This window comes from Meleagris gallopavo, chromosome 28, assembly GCF_905368555.1.
Source record: "Meleagris gallopavo chromosome 28, MGAL_WU_HG_1.1, whole genome shotgun sequence".
Lineage (NCBI taxonomy): Eukaryota > Metazoa > Chordata > Aves > Galliformes > Phasianidae > Meleagris > Meleagris gallopavo.
Window position 1 is genome coordinate 86,262 of NC_139431.1, and position 25,164 is coordinate 111,425.

Here is a 25,164-nt window from a genome sequence, read left to right on the forward strand (position 1 = left end):
TAGAAAGAATAAAAATGTATTTTCCTTCAGGTTTTAGACTGACACAGCAAGTACAAATCCTTTGTGAGCACTTTACGGCAATTTGGGGACTTAACAAACCCAAAGTGAATGAGCACATGGAACAAGGCTGAACCCCGACAGCTGCTGCTGCAGTCTCCAACTCACACGTTGGCTCCATCCTCAGCAACCGGGGTGAAAATGTGTCCTCCTGCAGGTGTGGGAGGGGGAACTGCGGCAGGAAGGGAAGGAGCTCTCGATGTGCAAAGCTCTTCCAGGAAAAATTCCTGCACCAGCTGGGCTGAAGCACAACAGGATGGGATGGGCTGTCAAGACAACAGAAATCATTCGCCCTGCCAATATATCTTCACAGTCTGTAGGTGGTGGGTGTTTTGGAATCCAGTCTTGACTGCGGTCCTTCTGTAACAGACATGGAAGTGATACGCAGCTGGAAAAGCTCCGAACAGAAGGGAAAGAGGTCAAATCAGCAGTTTAAACCCATTTGGTATGTTATTACCTTCATTAATGTTAGATTATATGCATAGACAATCCGACCTACCCCTAAAAGAACATGCAGCATGATCTGTGTTAATTAGCCCAGTCAGGCACTAGACTGGAGCAACTCTTTAAGTGGATTAAATGACACCGAGGTTTATGAATGAACAACTCTCATGAACCAGGATTTTCAACACACACAGTGACAGTAACAGCCATCTTGGCAGCTTTGGCAACGCAACAGTCTCAGATCACATCTGCGTGGCCTCCAGTGAGTTCCTAGAGGAACTTCAGTGCTCTGAGAGCAACCACGAATCCATAGCCCCATTTGGTCCAGGGAGAAGACGTGTCTCTGAAGCCTCAACACTGCCAGCTCTTACTTTAGAGCTGGATGCACTGAATCTGCAGTAGGATGGGTGAGCCTCAAAGAAGTCATCATAAAACTATTATACGCCACAGTGATTTAGATTTAATTAAAATTAATTCATTTACTTATTACATCCAACCCCCTCTGAGAAGTTGACACAGAAATCTCACAGATGTTTTGATTTGGGGTAACTCTACAAGCAGCTAAACCAGTATCTACAGAGGAAAGTCCATCAGCTCTCTTCCACCCCGCCTTGTGCTAATGGCCCAGAAAAGAAAAGGCAATCCCAATCTGGGAAGTTATTCCTGAAGGCCATCACCTGAAACAAATTGAAAAAAATAAAATCTTAATATCAGGCTTTCAAGTGTTGAGTTTTGAAGTCGAGGGTGATAGCATGGCTGTGATACAGATGCTGCCCACTCTTTCCGGGAAAAAATGTGAATGGTCAAAAGGGCCAGAGCAGACTGCATTAGTGAGAGCCACTCTCTCACAGGTGCAGCAACTACCTCGAGGAAGGCATAGAAGTGCCAGGAAGGGATAAAAAAAGAATGTACAGCTCGCTAAAGCATGAGAAGTCACCTGCATCACCTCTCTGCAGCCAAAGGGCGCACCTCTCTGCATGCTGAAGGTTGTGCATTGATTAAGCTCCAGCTTTTGCTTTTTTTGCTTGTCACCTTTTAGTCGCAGGCTGAGGTGTTAGAGAACAAGTAGAAAGCGTCACTGAATTCAGAAACTATTCTGACTATGAGGACAGGAGGGACAAGTAAAGGGAGAGGGCACTTCAGAGGAAGAAGCAAATGATACTAAAAATCTAGATTTAAATAGCTCATCTCAAGAGATTTAAGCAGCTAGAACTAAAGAATTATGTGACTGAAAAGCAATGAATACAGCAGACACCTAGAAAACAATGGAGGATTTTGAGGTCTTTGCTCTACAAGGAACTAACACCACCACGGTGCCATCTGTTACTTCTCACCCCATTGCTAGCTACTGGACCAACAGTGGGAAATTGACTCCTGAGTCAGTGAGATGAGTTCAGATCTTCACATCCTCCTTATGATGAAAGGAGAGTTGAGATTTAGTTAAGGGAGCATACATCCATAACACAGTGCATACCATACAAGACGACTCAGGGAAAAGTTGATGTTTTAGTCAATTAGTCTTTGGTGAAGCCCAATCAAGGCAAAACAAAGATGACGCGCACTGGATAAGGAGAGTCCCCACTGAGTCACACCAGCAAACTCAGCAGAATGGGTTAGATTTATCTAAAATCTTGGAAGCCTTGAAGGAAGAACTTCACGCTCAAACTGAACAAGGAAAAAAAACAGATCTGGGAAGGGGCAGCTGGGTGTGTGTATCCTATACTGTAAACCAGAGTGCAGCACAGTGGCACTGGGTTGAAGCCCCTAAGAGAGAAGCCAGGGGTGCCTGAGACATTCTGCTGCTGTGGCTCGCTTCTCTGGGATCAGCTCCAACATCGGTAGTAAGAAGTCTGTGAATGCAGCTGCCTCATCCTGGGACCATTCGTATTTTTCCACCAAGACTTCGAAAAGGCCCCAGGGCTTCAGTTTAGTGATGTGCTTCAGATCACCTGAAAAGCAAGACAGATATGTCAACTGCAAGGCATGGTAGTAGAACAGCCAAATAACCGAAATAACAGCAAACAGCACAGACTGAATTCAAAAAGCTCTCCCTAATAGTTAATTGTGGGGAAGATAAAATTGTGGGGCATGCGGAAGGAAAACTACACTAGAACCTCTTGCCTCCTCCAGTCTGAAGAAATTACGGTTGGACCAGATGACCTTGGAGGTCTTTTCCAGTCCTGGTGATTCTACGATAAACATCTGAAGCACTGTTTTTCAATCTGCTGCATTTGATCTACAACCAAGACGTCAAGTAACAAGGCACCGTGTATTTTTAGCAATCAGACAAGGATATTTTATATTTAGCTGCAGTTTTGTCTTTTCCTTTTTTCTTTTTTTCTCCTCCAGAGAAAGCCTCTCATAAAACAGAGAGACTTTAAAAGACCCATCTTTGCTGACATCTGTTGGTAAGAGCTATTTTCAGCAAGGTACTTTTGTTTGTTTGGGTGTGGGGCAAAGGGAAAGAAAAAAAAAAACAACAAAATGTTTGCTTCATTTCCTTTTACCTTTTTTGGTGAAAAACTCCTTGGAATACTTTCCTGCCAAAATGAGCTTGCGAGGTATTTTCCCCAGAAGTTCTATGATCAGAGCAATGTGATCTGCATTTTTTTCCAAAAGAAAAGACAGTATAACATATCCACAAAAGACATCTTTCTGTATGTCAGTTTCCTTCCCTGGAACATTATGGACAAAGACACAATCTCTCTCAGAAACTACTTGGGCATCCACCCAAAATCAGATTACAACAGCAAAGACAAGAACTCGGAGTATGAAGATGAAGATGTGGAGGAATGATGAGTTAGAGAAGCAAGACAAGAGATTCTAGAGGTTAAAGGAATGGAAGATACCAGGAAGAAGAATGTGAACTTCTACTGCACATGGTCAAGCACAGCAGTCCCTCAGCATCAATAATTTGGCCAAATGATTTTACATTGTTCATAAGAGAAGGCTCTCATTCTGAAGAAGGATTTGTTATATTTCATATAACAATTTCCAAAAAAAGACTTAGATTAATGTACCTTCATCTCGTGAGTAGTCTTCCCCAGAATGAGGCTCAAACAGATAGTCTCCTGTTGCTAATTCAAAGGCCTAAAAGAGAAATAAGCAAAATTAAATCACTTTAATGCACTTCACATGTTGCTAGATGTACTGCAGGTTGATTCTATCTGCCTCTGCTCAACAAAACAAAAGCAGACAAGAGAATAACCTGCACAATTCTAGTATGCTATTACCATCTCAAGATGCACAATCGTTCTGTAGTTTTAATGACAGCACTAAAAAACATCACAGGCATAGCTATGGTAAATTTTGGAACAGATTTTCTAATGATTTCAAATATGCAGAGAACGTATGAGATTAGAATACTAGTTACCCTAATTAGAATACTAAGACATCTATGAAACAGTGCTGGATGTGGCAAGAAGGTCCTTTATATAAAGGCTCTCCAGAATTGTGCAGTCGTCTTGCTCTTCAACAAAGCATGACGTTAAAGTACAGTTCTATTTGAATTCTGCTAGCATTGTACAACAAAACCCTGACTTTCAAAGGCTGCTGTGTTTGTCTGTTTTTTTTTGGTGTTTTTTTGGTGTTTTTTTTTTTTTTTTTTTCTAGATCTGGCTCGTGATTCAGCAGGCTGCAGAGTGCACAGAGCACACAAGTTCACCAGAACACTTGACAGCAGCAGCCTACAATCCCCTGGATGCCAGCACTCACCATACAAGCCGTGCTCCAGATGTCAGCAGGGGTGCTGTACCCCGACCCTATCAGCACCTCCAGGGATCGGTACTGTCTGGTCTGGATGTCTTCAGTGAAGTGCTTGTGCTAAACAGAAGAAACGTTTTACTCAATGGGTAGGGATTGTTTAAAGGAGAAAAATCAATAGCCTGGAAGGCCAGAGCAGATCAAAGCTCGTTTCCATTAAATTTCACCTAAGCTGCAGATCTTTGTTAAGTTTTTCCTTATATTCCTACAAGTACCATTTAACTGCTCTACATGAGACATCACTTTAGAAAAGCAGTCCAGCAACTCAAAGAAGCCACAGAAGTAGAATAGGGAGAACTGTTTCAGAGTCTGCACCCTTTTCTCTCAGATCCTATCTGCCACCATACAGCAGAGCAGCAACACAGACAGCCTTGCCAGCCACTGCAAGCTGACACAGAACTGAGTCTGAAACACTTTATTTTCCTTTAAGATCAAGTATTTTGCCCCTTTAAAAGCCACGTAAAACAGACATTTATTCCACTTGACATTTCAAACATTTAAAAGCAGCATAGAACAATCATCAAAGAATAAAACTATTTATGAGTCTCTTTCATGTACTCATGAATTCAGTGAAATGGTTTGACAAGCTAATAAAGCACACAGTTAGACACAGTGCAGTTCTTTTCAACCTTCCCCAGAGGAGCTGCAGACTCCCTCAGAAGTTTCACATACACAGATTTCTACACACTGTATGTGACACTGTTCAAAGGCCTAATTAGAGTTAATCTAATGACCAAAGAGGCACCCAAAACATAGGCTGAAATCTTACATTAAAGGATCATTTCTCTCTTTGGATCACCGGTCCCAGCTACTTTTTTTCAAGCAGTTTAAAATTATGACTGCTTTCCCAAGCAGGTATAAAAAGGATTCTGTTTTCATATATTCAGCCTTGGCACCACAAACGAATCAGCAGATTTAAAGAGTTGATGTGAGAAGTTTTTAAAACTTACCACCCAGCAGGCATTTCCAAGGTCAGCTATCTTCACCTTAAGCTTATCTGCATTCTTGGGCTCAAGAGGATTAAGAAGGAAATTCCCAGCAGTTGATTTTCCTAGAGGCATCATGTACAACAGCTGATTAAAGCTCTATGGACAGATTCACCATCTGTCATACAAATCCTATAAGCCTCTCCCCACCCACAAGAGATTTTTGGTTAAAGATCTGAACTTTTCCCTCCCTGAAGCCAAAGTATAAAAATCAACTTCAGTCTGCGCTATGAACAAGAAGAGACACCATTTTTAAGGAGAAAGACAAGCAAACATATGCAGGGAGGATTGTTTTCCAGTACAGACTTAAAAGTTTGCCTGTATCAATACGTGCTTTTTAAATAAAGGCACTGCCAGAAGTAAAACCAGTCTTTAAGAGGTCCTCCTAAACCCTTGAAGGAAAAGAGTCCACATGCAACAGCATCTTCTTGACAGTCATCAGTCACTGTAGTAACACAGACAGCTGCAGGAGCTGAAGTATATACTGGGAAAAAAACCTCACTGAACCTGGTGGAGAGCAACAATATTGGCTCTCTAAATTACATCCAGCTGCAGATCTTGAATGCAATATGGGGAGAGTTCCATGAAGTAAAGCTAGTAATCTGGCAGGACCGTTCAAGTAAATGCAGCCAAAATGTCAATATCTTAAGTTTCACTTGCTGCTTTTTCACATAGTTCTGTAGCAGTGCTCTGTCAAATAAGTGCTACTGAGAAATTTAAAAGAATTACAAGTGGGAGCTTCTCCCTCCAACTCCAGGCAGATATATTGATCTGACCCTCACTCAAATATGCAAAAAAGATAGATTCATCAATTGATTCAATTTCTTAAACTCATTCCATGTTGTTTACTGTTAACTGCAGCACATTACTGACTGTCATATCTTTTCTTAAACCCACATGCCTTGTAGCTTCTCCTCTCCCCCTTAAATCACTTTAAACAAAACTACTGAAGCGTTTTTTTTCCCCCCTGTATAACCTTTATTTCAGACTGTCTGCATTTCCAGCTCTGGGAAACTACGTCCTTATCTCAAATAACTGAGAGAAGTCAGCTCTGCTCATATTGTGGAGCAACAGCTATCCAAAGACACCTAGCTACCTAGCCTACAATGGAAGAGCCAGTGACAAGTAAATTTAAGTTCCTAACTACACTGAAAAATCACAAAAGGAATACTTTTTCAAGGAAAAATGTATTTTTTCAGTGGAAGCCCTTGTGGATTCTAAGCTACAGCCACAACTGGAAGGTACAAATGACAGTATCAGAATAAGACTGCCAGGTTAATTACTCCTGGCAGAAAAAGGTTCAAATTGATTGTTCTGATAACTTCAGCCTACAAAATGGTGGTTTCTATCACTATTCTGATGAAGTGTTGTACCAGGTCTCCCACATCAGGGAAAAAGGAGCCCTTTCTCACATGGCTCCTCTTGTACCTTTGTTGTCTGCTGGGCTATTATTCTCATTCTCATCCTCTGATGGCATCTCTGTCCGGATGCTTTCTTGCAAATGGCTGATCTCCTGCTGGTTGAATGATTGCTCTTCGCTGGAAGTAGGCTGACACACCATGGAATCTTCTGAAACTAAGGGCACGAAACAGTCCGACACTGCAGCCCGAGGCCCGTTCTCTACATCACCATTACGTTGGCTGTAATTACAGCTATGGAAGTTCTCCTGTGTGTGAGGGTGATCGCCGCAGTCGTTGGCATTGTGAAGGTCATCCTCAAGTCGCACAGACCCTTGACTGCCAGAGTCTGGGAAGTCCGACATTCGTATCACACCATTGCAATTTATTTCTGCTACACATTTTTCTATGCTGCTTTCCATTAGAACGGACTGTTCATGTACGATGACTTCAGCTGGAAAAATGGGAAAGGAGAAGAGAGCAGAATATTCTATAAAAAGTAAGAGCCGAAGCCGTTTGAGGCCTCAGAAATGCAGAGTTCTCAAAATGTACCTGAACACAATCATTAATTAACTCAATTTATAAAACCATATTGACTAGCCTCTTTAGACAAGTAGAGTGTCACGCAAGCATGCTGAAGAAGAGCCACCTCTCTTAGAGATGCCCAGTCTGTTCACACCAGTACGAGTGAAAGAACGCTGCCACCCCAGCAATATTTTTGGTCCATACCTTTCTTTTTGTCTGCATTTTCATTGGGTGGACTAACTTTTATGAGCATTTTCAGAGGGCCCTGAGCTTCTTCCTCCTCCTCAGGATGTGCCTGCCCAGGGCTTGCTTCCTTCTCCATTTCCTCTATCTCTTGCATTCGCTTCTCTAATAGCTCCGCCTGACGCTTCTGCTTCTTTTTCAACTTCTTTTTCTTATTCTTTGACATTTTGTCAGCCTACAAAGCAGCAGTCACATTTCACTTTATTTCGTATTTCAATCTAACACAAGTTTTAATTTATTCAACATCAGAGGAAGCAGTCTGGGATGAAAACTCTGGGGACAGTTCTCCCAGAAGCAAAGCAGACTCTCAGGTTTTTAGAGCAGACTCTAAGGCTTTTAGAGCAGTTGTCTTTTGTTCTTATCAGTACATTTCTGTCCTGGCCCTGCAAATGAGGGACCCCAGACTCCACAGACAGCAGTCACCTTCACAACAGACCCCAAACCACCAAAGAGATAATTGATGGTGATATATTTGAGATAGAACTGCTCACATCTCTAAGACAGTACTGAATCTGATGATTACAGTTATGACAAACAAATTACACTTTTCCTTCTGATCTTATAAGAAGTTTGCTCTCCTTTACTGCCAACCAGATTATGAAACAATGCAGTAGATGGATACTTACATATGAGCCATTACACTTACTGGTTTTGGCTGTGGTGCAGTACTCACTGAAATGGAAAGCAAGATTAGTAAATCAGTATGTTTCTATTCAAAAACTGCAACCAGATTCTTTATCTTAAGATAAGCTTTTTCCTATGAGAACCAGTAACATTTTCTCTATGCAAGTAAAGCAAGAATAAAAAAAGATGAGAAAATCATTAAATAAGCAAATGCATAATTAAAATCCCAGATTATAAACTTGCTTGACGGATATCAAAGACTTACACTTCCTGTCATGCAGCTTCATTTACTGCATACATTACGCATCTTACTGAAAAGAAAATGCAAAAAATTAAAATACCGTGGTTCCCTAACCTAACCCAGCTAAGCCAGGTTGCAATGGGCTCAGCAAAATGCTGATGTTTTAAAATTAAGACTGATAGAGCTTTTCAGTACTGCAGTAGTTCTTGGGAACTACTCACTGATACAGATGAATACTCTGTAGACCAACAACTGAAAATCTGCCCTCAGCTCTTTAGAAACATCAGTAAGTGAAGGAAGTGATTTCTATTAAAAGCTCTCTGACTTCTTTGAACAGCTTGAGAAGGTAAGTCGTTTTGGTGAGACTTTTGATCCCAAAATGGACTTTATCAGCATGATGCAATAAAGGAAATACTTTGGTAGAAAATGCTGAAAGTACCTCCCCGTATTCTTACTCTAGTAGTTTTGACAGCATTAATATACAGCTGTCCTACCATTTACCTACACTCAATAAAAATAAAACTGCATTAAAAGCAGATCTCAGCATGGATGTATCCCCGCTCCATTTTTTCTTATGCAAATGATTACACTCCTAGGCACTTCCGAGTTAAAATGGTTAACTTCATAATTTGCATTTGCCTTTTCAATAGTTACTTCCGTTATTGTTCCACTGTGCTCAGTGCAGAAGTTTTCCCTAGTGAAATCAGTTATGTCTTGGGGAGAGATGGGGAAACAGTACCAACGTTTATGAAAAAAGCACCTGCAGAGCCAGACGGTGGGGGGGCCCCAGATCTCTGCCATTCTGTTGCTTCTGCAGCCAGTCTGCGGATATACTGGTCATTCACACACAGAAGAATGTTTTCAGGTTTAATATCTGTATGGATGATCCTACACTTTGTGTGCAAGTAATCCAAACCTTGAAGAACCTGCAGACAGGAGAGAAGGAAACCGACCATTAGAAAAGCAAATAACTATAAACCAAAATTGAGCGAATTTGCACAACCAGAATTCACAGCTGCCTACAATGGTCTGAACCTGCTGAGCCTAGAGGACGGCTGTCTTTCAGAATATTCCAGATTAGTGCTAATGTGACCAGTGCTAATTTTGGAGTTCTATAACATACAGATTTGCATAAAGATTTTAATTATGAATTCAAAATTGTCTTTTTGCTGTCATTATTTAACTTAGCACAGCTGAAAATCAAAATTTCAATGCCATACAAAAACTCATGCTCTCCTCAGCCCCTCCATTTCACAAGTAGAAACAGGCAACCATGCGGGAGGAAGAACAGGTTTCACTTGCTAGTCCACCATTGAGCACTGCACTGTGACAATTTAAGAATTACTTGCATTTGTGAGGAATAGTCAGGGTAAGAAGAGGTTAAAAGCAAAATTGGCATTCCATCAGGGCTTAAGAGACAGAAAATATCTGCAGCAGAAGATTTTTGCAGTAGAGAAAGTAAATATTAACCCAAAAACGACTTTGCTGCACAAGAGACATACTACTGATTTTTAACTTTTGTTTTCTTGTACCTGAAAAAGACTTTCCCACCCCCCATCATCAAAGACTTCTCACTGGGTCATGGGGAACAGTGCACCAGAAGTGGAACATACCTGCTTGATGATCTTTTTGACACAAGGGAGTGGGAGCCCCTGATAATTTGACTTGATGATCCACTTCAGGAGATGATGCCCTAAAACTTCAAACACCATACAGATATCTAGAAGAGAGTCAAGAAAAAAGATGGAACTCCTGACCCAAGGAGCCCTACATTCTCAGGACTGAGAATTGAAATAAATCTACCAATCCTTTGTTTCTACATTGAAGAACCCTCATCCTTCTGACACAGCTAAGAGCAGCTGGCTTCCAAACAGCACCACCCTATTACAGACATCAGTGCTGTCATCTAAAACGTAAAATAGAAAAGCAGGGAGCTGGTTACAATAATGGTCTAAAGCAGCAGTAGCAATCTCCTGCTTTGGGTGGAGGCCAGCTACACAAGCAACTGCGCATTGCTATTTCCTGCTAGTATTGAAACAGCTTCAAGCTAACAATGTCAGCTTTGGAACAATTCATTTTCTTGCCCCAGGCAAAACCCAACACTAGATCTCTCTGCACCAGTAACATCTGAAAACATAATCAGATCTCTATTTCATAAGTCACCTCCAAACAATGAAGTTACCCTAAGTTACCAACCCCACCAGCAAAAGAAACTTTTTGCAAGCCTGGGCTTCAATAATATTTACATTATTTGCCTTTTTTCTGTAAGATCTCAAGAGTTCACACTACTCCTTTACACTGGCAGAAGCATGTGTGTGTTTCGTAAGAGTGAAAGAAACACAAGATCAAGTAACATTTACTCAGAGCTAGGTTCTGGAAGAATGTTTGAGGAAATGCATTATGGAAGTACTCAGTTTTCTAAAAGCTTTAGAAAGTTTGTAACTTACAGCCTGATCCTTTCCATCAGCACAGTAACTCTCAGTGATATAAAGCTCAAGATGCTGCAAAGCACAAACATACAAAAGGAAATCCAGCTTTCAAACTGTAAGGATGCATTACTACCACTTCCTACAAATAGCTGCCTATTAGAAGGTAATTCATGAAATTGTATTGTTTTGAAAATATCCTATATTTTAGACCTCTTAACGCTGTTGGTAAAGGCCAACGTAAGATGTTTCCCTAACTAGAAAATCTCTTTATCAGGTTACAGACCACATACATGCTTGCTGTTTTTAATGATTCACCTTGACATTTTGCAATGCTTTACTTAAGTAAGAAGTTACCACTAGGCTGCCTGCAAAATTGAAGAGCTGGGATAGATGGGAAAGGTATTTTGACCAGTAAGCCACTCAGACCTGTTTCACAAATGAGATGTAGCCACCTCAGCTCTTACGTTAAAGGCATGACTAAGCAGCATCGTCTCCACAACTGTGTCATATCACGTCAGGCTGAATGATTCTAGGTTTGAGCTTTGCAGGCAACAGATGCCCACAGAGAGCAATGATTTCAAAGCAGGTTTCCTCAGGCAGTGAAATGGAAGCCTAGGCCAGCCCCTGGCATGACAGCTACACAGGGAACTCACACCTGTATGCAAAGCTTTGACTTTCTTCTACAAAAGGATACGAGAACCATTAACTCCTGAAATCTTGAAGTCATCTAATAACTGAACAACTCTCTCTTTATTTGGATCATTTGGATCACTGTTGCGAACCTGCAGAGAAAAAAGAGGGTCATCTTCGTATGCCTTAAGGTGATAACCAGGCAAGAACACACTTCGCAGAGCACATCTATTGCACTGGGAAGCGCTGCAAGATAATCCAGAAAGATCAAGAATGTGACTAACCTGAACTCCCAGAAGTGAATTAAGTTGAGCCCTGCTCTCACACTCACCGATTTTAGCAACTTGATTTCATCCAGTGCTGTTTCTGTGTAGTGCTCCGCACTCTTCACCACTTTCATCGCCACAAATCTCTTCCCTCTACACAGTAAGTAAACTGGAGTCTGTTAACGCTCCTAAGAAGTTAGTCTCCAGAATTATCCTAAGTAGCTCTTGTATGCAAAAGAAATATATCAGCAAAAAAAGGCTGAAGCCCTCTTGCAAAGGAACACTTACTGGATGTCCCATGCCAGCCAGACAGTGGAGAAGTGGCCCCATCCGAGCTTCCGAATCACATGGTAGCGTCCATTAAAGAGATCTCCAATTTTCACAAGGTGATAACCTCCTGGAAAAACAGTGGGAGGTTGGTATAATAAGGGATCATACAAGCGCTAAAGAACAGATATGTGGAACAAGCATCACAACTTGAGGCATACATACTTCATGTGTTTAAGTATCTATAATCACATACACAAATACAAATGTTTATCTAACCGGGTCATGCCAGAATATAAATTAGAGGCAGAGCAGTGTTGAGCCCTATAGCTGGACTGAAAAATATCTTAGTATAACTGAACTAGGAGGACCAATCATAGAAACATTTGAGCTGGAAGGAACTGTTAAAGGCCATGTGACCCCACTCTCTGCATTGAACAGGGAGGCCCACAGCTCCACCAGGTGCTCAGAGCCCCTCCAGCTCTGACCCTGGGAAGCTCCAGGGATGGGGCAACACCATCGCTCTGGGCAGACCAACCTGATCAACTTCTCCTTATTGTTAGTGCAGGTCATCACTGCAGCAGCAGGAAACACTTTCCTCAAAGAAAGCATCCGAGGTTCACTAGGCTAACAACCTTTGGAAAATGCAGTTTATGAAAGCTCAAATTTAGCTCAAAGTATCATTTTTTCTAATGAAAAAGAACTGGATGTCTACATTTACTCATTTGGAAAGTCCTCTGTCAGATGAGAAGCAAATATGCATTAAGCACAGCTCTCTAACTCGAATCTTGACTGACAACAGAAGCAATCTTGAAGAACAGTTTGTTTCAGGTTAGTTTGAGAACCATGATTATTTTCATCTGTTTCAAAAACTACTTAAAATAATCAAAGAAATGGTCTAATTTTAACAGTCCGCAGCAGATGGGAAAACAAAGGAAATTCTTAATTACATTGAAAAAGCCACACCTTAAACAGGTAAGTTCTTACCTTTACAGTAATCATTTGGATCCTCTTGTTCATCATCATCTGATCCCAAGATCTCTTCTTCTTGCTCTGGAAGATCGTTCTCAGAGGGAGCAGCAGGGCCGCGGTGCTGAGGGTCGGCTCTGAAAGAGGGCACAGCTCATGTCTCACGTTACACAATTCAGTACCTGCTTTTTGTATAAGAGATTGCAGATAATGAAGACGACGGATTCCTCGGCCTCCAGAAAAAAAACGTTTACACGCTTTTACTCCGGAAGGAGAAACATTTTGTCATATGCCAGCAGAAAGACAGCTGAAGGCTCCAGATTCACTTTTACAGTAGAACAAAAAAAGGTCAGACAAGAGTAAGAGTCAAAAGCTCAGGGAGTCCATCAAAATATCAGTGCCTGTGAACTCCTCCTCAGTCCTCAGTTCAGAGAGGATCCTTCTGAAGTAAATTTGGATTTTGAGATGCTCTCACAAAACCTGAAGATTTAAATGCTCATGAAGGCTATTTTGAATACTACCTTCAATTAACCCTTACTCCTTTTGAAAAAAATTAACCTCATTTTAGAACCCGTGCCCTTTGCTCCCTTCACTTTCCAGAGACGAAATGAGCATTCAGCAATTCTGCTGCCTCTACGACTCCAGACGCCCAGTCTCCATCAGTGTGAATCAGCAGAAGTTTCCTGTATTGAGACTATTTTCCCTGAGAAGCAGTAGGTATATTCGACTCTATTTCAAATCCAACTTGTTTTCTTCAAGGGAGGATTAAATTCTGAGACAGCTGCAGGTTACCCAGCGGTACTGTGGATGCACGTGGGCTTTGGGATGCAGGTTCTGCAGCCCCTGAGTTGGAGTCGGGTCACATCCACTGCATCAACTCACGACAAAAATGAACACGACAACTTTTCAGCAGTTACACAGCAGAACGCACGTTCAACATTCACCTGCTGCGATTTCATACATCAACTACGTTCTGTTTCTACACATTAAGACTGTGGTTATCTTCAGTACTTACAGAGCATAGAAAGGAGAAAAAAAAATTGCTCTTTCCAATAGGATTGTGACTGAACGTGTAAGCATTTACAGCAGGAACTGAAGTTCATTAAATACAAGAGGAGCCACAAGGTCATCCCAGACACAACCACAGCACCCCACAATGCCTTCTGCTCTGTGCTCAGAGCCACAAAGCCCTGCTGACTGCCAAATTCAGGAACAGATAAGCAAAGCAGGCAGTGGTTCAGGATCGAAGGAGCTGGAAGAGACCTCAAGAGATCAACGAGTCCAACCTCCCTACTGGAACAGGCACCCTACAAGAGGTTCTGAGCCTTCCAACAGGACTGCCAGATGGACAGACAGACAGACAGACCGACCGCCATTCCACTGCCCTCAGGCTGAGGCATTTATCAGCTGCCCCATAGCTTGATCCAGCTCCAGGATGTTTCATACCTGGATCATTTTTGCCCTAAGCCTTAGAGCTACGAGTCAGGAGGCAAGACAATCAAAAAAAAAAAAAAAAAAAAAAGGGAAAAAGTCTTGGAGGATAAAAATCTTCTTAAAATAAAAGTGCTGCATTCCTGCAGGGACAAAGGAGCTGCAAACAGCCACTGACTGCCTCCGAATCACAGCAGGTAGAAAAGGCACGAAGGGGAGACTGGATGCTAATATGCAGAACCCTACAAACAGGGAACAGAACAACGAACTGGTGGGAATGGGGAATTGAAGCCCAGCAGCCACACCCACAGCATAAGTAATGCAGAGTAATTCTCCCCAGTGCGTTTCCAGATTTCCACTTTGTGACTCTGCAAGATCTAGCAAACAGGAGTGGGTTCAAAAGATTATTCCTCTTCAGAATCACTGATGCAGACAAAACACCGTGCTGCTCTGCAGTCCCAATGCTTTTCAATAAGTTATTTTCAATAACAGGTTTTGTGCACCAGGGCAGAAGTTACTGGAAGCACTGCGCCCGCCTGTTCAGCTTTCTGCACCCATCCTGAAAGGGCTGAGCACAGCAGCCCGCAGCTCAGCCTGTCCTGGGGATCCAGAACCAATTCCTATGAAGCACTTTGCTTGTATTTTACAACCCATTACTCCATAATGTGGTACAGAGCCCTGTTCAGGTCACATACATTTCTACAGTGCTACTTCCTTTATGAAATGCCCTCTAAAACACATCTCATTCCTTGTCTTGCTGCAAACATCCATCAGATGTCAACACATTTTACCACCTCCCTCCCCTCGAGTGACCACATCAACTGCAGATATGGATTAAAGGAGCCTTCCTCAGTGCAGATATATTAATACCAAAGAAAAAACAACCCACAGAACCACAGCCCTCACCTGCCTGCACCCTCTGCGCAGCCAGAGCTCTGCCAGGCACAAAAGGCTGCAAAGGACAGCAGGAAAATCCATGCCCTGGATTTAAAGATGACAGCTGAAAACTGCTGTCAGCAGCACTACAAGACGCAGATAAATGTATTAAAACCCTTCGGGGAAAAAAAAGATGGTTAACAGCTTTCCCTCCAAGAAAAATAAAATCAAACATTTTAAGGTACTTTTTCTCCCCTGAAAACACCTCCATCACATTTTACTTTTGCTCCCCCGATGTCCAGAATTAACCACCAGAATTAACTACACCACAACAAAGTAGTATTTTGCTGAAGGAAGATAGGAATGCTGAGGCAGAATGCCAGCTCCTACGGAACTCTCACGAACCCATCCCCATAGACCATCCCTCCCCTCCCCCAAAAAAGTCCTCATCCTCCCAGGAATGCCCAAAGAACTGCAATTCACGACACGGAGTAAATGAGGGTAGCCCACCTGCAGGAAGCGCGGCCTCCCATTGACACGGATATCCCTGAAGACAGCCCAACAGTTTTCAGAAAAGCCATTAAAAATCGGATGGCACTGCTGAGGAAGGGGAGGACATGGATGGCCAAGGGTTCCTGCCGAACGCCGCCGAGCTTTGTGCAGGAGGAGGAGAGGGACCAGCCTCCACCACCTAGCTGCAGATGCACAGCACTGCATTGCAGGTGACGGCCTTGCAGCGAGACCAGGGGCTGCTCCCAGCCGAGCTCCTGCAAATTCAATCAGGCCGGGGGTTGGCTGAGCATAGACTCATCTCCTCTTGATGTTTACCTGTCTCCATCTTCCCTCTAATAAAATTAGGAATTTGGGCAGATGCTTCATCTTCCTGCACCAGCCGGTTTTATTTGCCTATTCAAAACCCCTGGATTCAAAGCGGGACGAGCAGCAAGGTGGGGTGGCTGCCGACAGCCCAGCCCTTCTGATACAGCACAGCAAGGGCGTTCAAAGTGAAAAAGGCATTTTCTGAAGTAATTCCAAATCTCTTCCTGCAGCGCTACAAGAAAAATGTACCCTTTACTCTCAGAAATACAAAAAAAGTGGGAGACAAATCTTCACCAGATCTTATTAAAAAAAAAAAACAGAAGGAAAAAAAAACACAGAAAAAAGCGCAGAGAACTGAGTGTTCTTCACAGGAATCACTTCACACCGTTCTCCAGCAGTGTAAAGGAATTAATAGCCATTTCCTGTGCCTGATTATCCTGCTTGCTTGTGTGACAGGGGAGAGGTCAGCAGTGTGACATTAGCAGGACGGATGCAGAGCTCTGCTAGAAGATGGTTATTACAGGAGGTGCTCTTCTGAAGCCAGCTCTGTGCTTCTAAACCAACAGACTCAGAGAAGAATGCCATGCAGCTGGCTGTGCACCTGAAAGGTTTGCATCCTGTAAGCTCACACAACACGATGCACTGCAGGGACAGCAATACCAGCTTGGAAGAACTCAGAGTTCGATCACTTGTTCCTCTCAAACCTTTCAAAGAGTTGAGAAAACACACCTTGTTTTCACTACTCGGCCTCCCACGGAATCTGGTCTGCACTACAAAAACGAGGCCAAAAACCACGAAGCAGCCCTGATTACACAATGTGTGCTCTTGCAGATTTGCACAGAGGCAGAGCCAACAACAACAGGGAGACCAGCATGGTCTGCACAGGGCAAAACCAGGCTTTGTGGTGCTGCTGCACTGCTGCTCCCCGCAGAGCGCCGGGAAGGACAGCCCAACCTCCAGATCTCTGCATGCAGTTCCACCTTCACAGCTCAGAACTCCTTTGTTTTCTCCACCTCAGTAACAAGATGCTTCTAGAAGGCAATTTCGTGGTTTAACTCAAAGCCATTAAGAAAAAGTGACTTCTTCAAAACAAGTATTTTTCCTTGTCTTCAAACCACTGTGTGATAATAAAACCCAACAAAGTACTTCTTGTATTCGTCCTCTTCATCTCAGTTGGTCACTCCTTTGCTACCTGGAGAACTGATGCTCATCTGCAGGAAGTTGAAGACGACTGGTTACCCAAATGATTTTCGGACTGCCTCCAGCATTACCTTTACAAACATTAGCAGTCCTTATTTGGGAGAGAAATGACACACATGAAACTTGCATCCGTAAATGTAATTCAGTTTGGAGAATTTAAGACTGAAGAGTAGTCTGGCCCATCCTGTAGGACACACAGGCACGAGCTCTGCAGCAATCTGAGCCTCCTGCTGAAGGAGCACCTTCACCATCCACCCAGGGATTTCCAGGGCTCCAAACCACAGCAAGACTCTGCTTCAAGCACTGTAAGGTGCCTTGTTTTTATCGGGGTGGAAGGGAGTAAGAGGGGGGAGGGGGATCCAAAAGCACGAAGCTCCACACGGCAGGATAAAAAGTCCAGATTTAATACTTCTCCCACTTTCACATCTGCACATCACAACGTCTCTGTAAGGGAAGTGTGCTCACCAGACTGCACCTCATTCCGTAGCGTGCCTGCAATTTCAGGATCATGTTAAGGCACATCTAGTCAGATAAACGGCCGCTTCTGATGCCAGCCTCCGATGTGCTTACATGTAGAAGATCTGCAAGCAAACCCTGAAATTATAAGTACTTTCTTTCTTGTATGCATTTACCTCTTTCTATCCTTTTTTAAAATATATATATTTGAGGGAATTTTTGGGAGCCATATTTTGTGGGGGAGTTCTGAGCCTATAATCCACGTTATTTTGCAACTCTATGCAATTCCTTCGCTCTGCCATCCCTGTTTTTCTGAATGAAGAACTGGCGCTTGCCGCTAGGAGGGCAGATCTGCCGTACTCACTGCTGCAGGTCGATCACTGCGGAGCTGAGGTGTGCAGGAATACCACTGCTGAGAGCTTACAGGACCAGAGGCAGAACATTCCGTTCTGAAAGAACCGAGCACAGAGGCACCAACATATACTTCTGTTCAATAGATGGTGGGAGTTCAGTTTGAAGGTAAGTAATAAAGCATTTCACATGAGAATGGCACTAATGTACAAATAACAGAGGCAATTAAGTTTCTCGCTCCCCAAACCCACTCCCCCACGCAAGCACTTAACAAGCTGTTTGCGGTTATTTGCTATTCCAGCAACACAACCCGAGGGACTTCCATGGAAACCAGCAGAGCTTACATCCTGCCATGCAGAAGTCTGGTCATGACTGCTTATTTGAATGAAAAGTCTTGAGGGCGAGGCATCAAGTTCTGACTCTGCTTTAGATGTACGTCCAAAATACTTAAAGAAATGCAGCTCCGGTAATAACGATGAAAGACAAGTGGGAAAAACACAACCTGAGATCCTGGCCCCAGGAAAAGCCTTCCAGAAGCAACTGAAGGACCCAAGAGGGCTGCCAGACCTCCAGGGCTCTCCAAAGGCAACAACGAAGTGACACAAGAAAGATGTGCAGTAATGAACCGAAAGTACTGGAGACGCTACGAGGAACTTTCTTCGTCCCAGAGCGCACAAAGAAGGCTACCAGCTTCCTGATTGCTCCTCATCCAGCAATTCTACTGTTGTTCAGTTGGAGAGGAAGAAGAAAGAAGATAGGTTTCACCACACGGTGAAAGTCTGTCCAGGTTACAGGTATCTGTAAACCCATCTGCTTGAAGATGCTGAATAGTGCACCCATGTGGGAAGAGGGAGAGGTGGCAGTGCCCCAGCTGAGCCCTGTCACTGCCCTCCCTCCTCCAGCAGAGGCAGCTGGAGGAACTGCTGGAGGAATTGTGAAAAAAAACATCTCCTACTCAGTGGAGCCCACGAGTCGGACCGAGTCACCAGGCACTCCATCAGAAGAAAGTACTGCAAATGTATGTTTCTCAACATGCCACACACCATAGCTTTATGGCTACCATTACCTCTGCAGTTAGTCATGCTTACAGCAGTAAAGCGTACTGCTCTGAGGAACAATCAGTTTGTCCCCCTCATTCCCCACACACAGCTGCTGCTGTTTTTATTTTCCTGGAATATAAAAGACGCTGCTAAAGCAAAACACTAGACTTGATGAAAAACCCAATGAACCAGGCAGCACATAGACTCACAGCCTGGTTCTATTAAGATGCTCGTTTTACTCACTTCAGAAAAATTGAGTTGTAACACAGAACTATTTGTTCTGTTTCTTGTCTAGCTGCTCTCAATTTAGATATTTATTTTGAAGCCTAGTTTTTTAAACCCTGGGTCTGAGACACAGCAGTATCCAGGACAAAGAACAGCTCAGTGATCCCAGAGCTTGCGACAGAGACAGAAAGAGCCACAGACTGTACCTGCCAGCAAAACGCATGCTGCCACAAGTGCTTAATTCCATTACAAATTACCAGAGACATCAGTAAAATGCACTTGCATTTGTATTTTTGGTTAAATAACAGCACAGTTTTGTATCAAGTCTTCCCACTTTTATCTGTCTTCCCACTTCATGGGCTTTCATTCACACGGTGCAACATTTACAGCATAGGAAATGACACTCCAGCAGAACAGTGTAATGTGCCAGCCTCACTTCAGCCACTAACAGCTGTTCTGTCTGCAGACTTAACTACCAGCAATGCTCCCCTTCAAACAGCACTGAGGAGAGGACTCAGAACCCAAACAGCAGCCTGTTGCTCACCTGCTCTGCTTCCAGCACACCAGCTCCACAGAACACACAGCAGCCACCTTGTGGCTGATGGAACACCTATCACACAGCTCCCCACTGCTCAAAGCACACCAGAACACAGAAATTCCATGATTAGTTCCTCAGAAGTCACAGGAGAAAAGTCAGCACAAGGACACAAAAGAGCACCATGCAGCTCCAGACCTCCCAGTGCAAATGCTGTGCCCAACACACCTGCCTGCCAGTGCTGAGATCTGCAGAGATCAGAAACTGCTTCAAACAATGAAGCCATGCCAAAATCTGCATTTTTGACAGTTAAGTAAAAACAATGACCCAAACATGTCTCAAGATCCAGCTGCCTGAAACGTTTGTGGTCAGACCCATAAAAGTTTTAGTTTTGCATTTCTATATTTAACCATAATAAGAGAATTCCTAATACTTACCAATTTTACCCTGACAAAAATCAGGTTGCTAAGCTTTCTTACTAACTTCATACAGAAAAACTTGTAAGTAATCAAGTCAAATAGCATCGAACATAAGATGTTAAAAAGACATTCCTTGTGGCTTCAAGCCTAGATTTTATGGAAGGAACCTTACAAACAACCCGGCTAAGCTTATTTTAGAAGACTTAAGCAGAGCAGCTTTGTATTTTAATAGCATAACTGTTGGGGAGTTGTGCCTCAAAGTTGGAGGCTGAGCTTTTACTGCACCACGTAAAGCACAAAGTATATGTAAGTTTCTTTAACTTCAGGGGTAGAAACCACTGAATATGCTGCTTGAAAAAGCACTGAAGCAGAAGTTTAAGAAAATAAGCACACCATTTTCCAAATAGCACAGTTCTCCACTCCAGTCAAAGTTAGTGGCAATATCAGTCAGCAGTGCTGGAAAGTAGCTACAGTCGCTGTGTGGTTATGAAGTGCATTTAAAAATAAATAAAAATATGTCAGCACTGGAAGTTACTGTTCAACAACATCCATACTATGTAGAAAACAGCCTTTCCAACCACGAGCACTAGTGGTGATCAGCACTGTGTGTTTGCAGCTGGACAAGAGAAAAAAAGAAAGTAGGTAAGTCCAGAACAAAACAAGTCGTTATTCACTCAGAAACCAGGACACAGCATTATAGCAGAGCTCTCAAAAAATTATCCTGATGGTATCTTTAAAAGACACATGGCACAACTACAAAACTATGTGGAAATATAACGCACATCTCCCCAAGAGCTGAGTTCAGCCCTTCACCTCTCCAGAGCCCTCTGAGAACAACCGAAAGTCTGCTGGAGACAGAAACCAACAGAAAAAACTCTAAAACAGCACAATTTGTCAGAGGAAGTGACTAAGAACGTGCTGTAAAGAAAGATACCCAGAACCCCCTGCACCACTAAAGCTTCTATATAGGAACCATTACGAGGCCTAATAGCGATAGGACAAGGGCAGATTCATGTTAGACGTTAGGGGGAAATCCTTCACCTAGAGTGGTGAGGTTCTGGCTCACCAGTGCTGCCCAGAGCTGCGGGTGCCCCAGAGCTGCAGGTGCTGCAGGCCACGGAAGGGTCCTGGGCAGCCTGAGCTGGGGAGCACCCAGCCCACGGCAGGAGAGGGGCTGGAGGGGCTGTAAGGTCCTTTCCAAGACAACCACTCTATGGTTCTGTGACCTTTAAGGTTATTTCCAAGCCAACTAACTACTCCATGGTTCTGTGATCTTTCAGGTCCCTTCCAACCCACCACGCTGCAGTTCTGTGATCTCACTCCACGACAGCAAAGCGCTCACACGCCGCGCAGCGCACAACCAGCCCTGCAGCCAGCTGTTGTTCAGCATCCACTCGCGATCCTCTAATTTCTCTATCTGTACGCCGAACCTCGCCACATGTAAGGCCCTGTAACATTCCTGCGGCCCGAGGGCGGCCACAGGAGAGCATCAAAGTCAGACAGCGACGTAACCGCGCCGTCAGAGCGCCCTACGAGGAGGATTTTAATAGGATGAAGAAAGGGGCGCGAGGAGAGGGCGATACCTCAGGGAGCGGCGGGAGGGGCTGCGGGGCTCCGTTACCGGGACAAAGCGGCTCCGTTCCCCGCCCCCCGCCGCGCCCCGGCCCCGCGAGCGGCGGCCCAGCGCCCCGAGCGGCCCTTCCCGGCGGGGTGAGGAGGGGGAGCGGGGCCGCACTCACTTTCTCTGGGCCTTGTCCTTCTTGGCTTTGGTCCGCTTCTTCCGGGCCTGCAGCGCCAGTACTGAAAGAGACAGAAAGAGCGTGAGGAGAGCGCGGGGCCGCCGGACCGAGGGACCGCGAGGGCCGCGCGCCGCTCACCTTTCCGCTCCATGGCCGCCAGCGCCGGGAGCCCAGGGAGTCCCACGCGCCTGCGCGCCGCGCCGGGCCCCTGCGCCGCGCCGGGCCGCGCCGGGCGGAGCATGCGCAGTGCGAGAGGCTGCGCGCGCCGCCTGCCGACCCCGCCCGCTTCCTCCTCCTCCTCCTCGCCGCTCCCGCTCGAGGCGGAGCTGTGAGGGGAAGCCGCGCCCCCTCGCTGCTGGCACCGCCCCCGCCCGCCCGTCGCGGGACGCAGCTCCGAAGGCTCCGGGCGCGCTTCCGCCAGCAGCATGGCGCGGGGCGGCGGGAGGGGAACGGTGCGCGTGTGACGTCACCGTCGCAGTTGTGACGTTGGCAACTGACAGGCGGGAAGCAATAACGCAGGCTCCGAAAGTAACGCCTCCTATTTATTTCCACGAACGCTCCAACACAGACGGAGAGCACAGTAACACCGTTCGATGGAGCAAACTCTCACCTGCAAAGCGCTGTTTCTCATACAGTCATTGCCATTAGCCGAGCGTTTTTGCCGGTGACAGATAAGAGCTGTCCTGCCACGTCCGTCAGAATCCTAACCGGCGGAGGTGACCCACTGACACCACTGCTGAAACGCCCCCGACTGCCACACTGCGCCCACAGCCGCTGCTCAGCCTCCGTAAACTCTCACCAAGCATCGATGAATGTCATTCGGTGCCATGTTTTCCGTATTCAGTCACACATCCTTGCTTCATTTGTGCTCCCACATCACACACAACATTTTGCCCCTCTGCTGCTACCTCGTGTGCAACAAAACGTAACGGAATACTGCAGGGAAGGTTCAACCTCTCCTGCCATACCACCATCTGCCTCTGGCATCGTGGCCCAACGTAATAAAATAGGAGGCATTACTTTTGGAGCTGCTCTTGTAGCTTTGGCATCAGAGATGTGGATTGGAGTAGCCATGAGAGTCAGAGAAGAATTAAGTACTAACACTCGTTTAATAATTATCACAAAAAGCAATGTGTTGGCTGCTAGGCTGTTGGGGGATTTTTTGCTGTGAGTGCAGACCCACTACTGGTCATAAAGACGTTGATGCATCTCCCTTAAAACTTCTGTCAACAACCAGCTCTGTCAGCAACCGTTTAACATCACGCGGTTCCCGCAGCTCCCGCAGGGCTGCCGCACACCTCTCACACCGCAGCCGCGGCTCTGGTGCTGCTGGATGCCGGCAGGGGGAGCGCGACCCGTCCGGCTCAGTACTGGGCAAGAACCGCACAGCGCAGCCGGGCATCAGATACAAATATTTGCAGGGAAAGGTGGGTGCGATTTTGGAAGGCGGAAAAATCCTTGTGTGAGCTCTGGGGATGACGGGTTCCATTCCTCTGCCTGTTCCCCCTGCAAAGAGTTCTAGGTGAGATACGATAGCACAAAATATGGCAATAATGTGACACGGAGAGGGATAGACTCAGTCCCAGATTTCAGCCTTCCACAACCGCTGTGCTAGAAGTAACACTGAGCTGGAGACCTCAAGCACGACAGAGCACGCTGCTCGCATCCAACAGCAACCATGTAAGAAAGTTCTTTCCTCAAAGAAGTCACGCTACAAACAGACCACAAACATGCTGCGTGTTCGGTGCATTGGCTGCCTGTTCCTGTTGTGGGATCTACTGTCCTGTATTAGCATTGGGACTCCTGCAGTTGGTCCTATCAGTGCATGTTCACACCTCCTGTGTCCAATGTTGCACATCACACTTCAGTGGATTTGGCCCTCAGAGGGGTTCTGAGCCAGCCCTGGACCCAGCTAAGGTCAACTTCCCACAGCTAGCCTGGCACTCATTTTTAAAGCAGAATGAATGCCACCAAAGTATGCCCACACACAACCAGTTTACCTGGTCCTTCCTCATAGCTCCCACAGTGTGACACATTGCAGCCTGTTGCCTAAGAACTGCTCCTGCCACGCTCTGTGTGGCTCCTGAGGTTTCTCTACCACTTTCTGTTTTCTGCAGCCATGTGTGTACCAAAGCAATATGTCAATAAAACGCCAACAGGCAGGGCTGGCAGGCTGCACACACTCTGCATTTTGCGTGGTGATGTTCTGGGATCTGCATCCTCTAATTCAGCACAGTGAGAAAGCTGCCTGGGATTCTGCAGCATGCCCTCCTAGGAAAATGTCATGGGTTTATACTGTTCAGAAGGGCATTAAAAAGTTGCTGTCCGCACAAAACAGCTGCATTTGTTGCAATTAGGTCAGGCGAGAACATCAAACTGCCTCCAAACACACCACTGCAGGCAGGCCTTTGAACTCTGACTCTGAGGTACAGGTGGAGTCCTTGGCCACAAAGTACGTGCTCTGTCACTTCACCACCTGTGTCCAGGGATTTGTGCTTGGTGAATCACAGAAGCATTCTGCATGCATGCAGGAGCTGAGGCACTGTACAGCTGCATAGGAAAATGATCAGGTTTGTCTGAACTTCCGCTCAGCAAAGTATTTGTTTTGCAACAACAATACTCGTAATTTGACAACTAATATGCTGACGTCCGAGTTGTCCCCCGGTGTTCCACTCTGCAGAGTCACGTGGTAGGAAGGAAAAACTCTGAACTCTGCTCAGTAAGCCAACAAAAAAACTCAAGTCTTTGGTTTGTAGTGGAAGCTTTCCACGGTGCCAACAGCTACGAAAGCTATTTCACCTTAAATCAAGGCTGCCATAGTAGAGCCAACAGAATCTGGAAATGAGGACTGTGATTTTCTTGGGTTTTGTACTACTCTGTTTTGAACAGAACTGAGAGGAGCTTGGCATGAAGCCACCGTCCAAAACAATGCAGGGAAGCATATGTGGTTTGAAAATTACTCAATACCATTTGAGCTTTCAGTTTTTCCTATCTTTCAATCCAAACGGTAAGAGGGCTCCAGCACTCAGTTTCCTCTCCAGTAAGTAACTTGGCACAGTTCACCAAAATCCTTTACCACTGTAGATCACACATACAGAACTGCAGCTTTACAGACAAACGCTGTCCACTCATCTAAAATTAATTTTACCTGTGTCCCTTCACAATGTGCAGTCTGTGCCATGGAACAAATAAGAGCATGGCACAGTTCTGTGACATACACTGCTGGTGCAGTT

The 25,164-nt window shown here is 44.9% G+C and overlaps 2 protein-coding genes across 10 annotated transcripts in view; both read right to left on the reverse strand.

Annotated features, from left to right (window-relative positions):
* SRPK1 (SRSF protein kinase 1) lies at positions 1 to 22,373 on the reverse strand. Of its 2 annotated transcripts, XM_085210607.1 has the most exons (16): positions 22,070 to 22,373; positions 21,932 to 21,992; positions 12,859 to 12,977; positions 11,893 to 12,001; positions 11,670 to 11,757; positions 11,403 to 11,490; positions 9,893 to 9,999; positions 9,040 to 9,205; positions 8,061 to 8,086; positions 7,376 to 7,589; positions 6,678 to 7,100; positions 5,214 to 5,314; positions 4,216 to 4,323; positions 3,522 to 3,591; positions 3,009 to 3,101; positions 1 to 2,450 (listed from the first exon to the last, which is right to left on the reverse strand). In XM_085210607.1, exons 1-16 carry the CDS (start codon positions 22,356 to 22,358, stop codon positions 2,266 to 2,268), a joined length of 2,247 nt encoding a protein of 748 aa, XP_085066733.1. In that variant the 5' UTR covers positions 22,359 to 22,373; the 3' UTR covers positions 1 to 2,265. The 2 variants fall into 2 exon arrangements, with proteins under 2 accessions (XP_085066733.1, XP_085066734.1); XM_085210608.1 differs by lacking the exons at positions 21,932 to 21,992; positions 22,070 to 22,373 and adding an exon at positions 15,658 to 15,695.
* The window catches only part of SLC26A8 (solute carrier family 26 member 8), a 22,216-nt gene continuing 19,019 nt past the window's right edge, over positions 21,968 to 25,164 (reverse strand). For 5 of the 8 annotated variants that reach the window (XM_085210602.1, XM_085210603.1, XM_085210600.1 and 2 more), the window contains one exon: positions 23,022 to 23,437. In XM_085210602.1, coding sequence (XP_085066728.1) covers positions 23,121 to 23,437 — 317 coding nt within the window. In that variant the 3' untranslated portion in view covers positions 23,022 to 23,120. Of the gene's footprint in view, positions 21,993 to 23,021; positions 23,438 to 25,164 lie in introns of those variants that run through there. The other 3 variants (XR_014879957.1, XR_014879955.1, XR_014879956.1) reach the window with 2 other exon arrangements.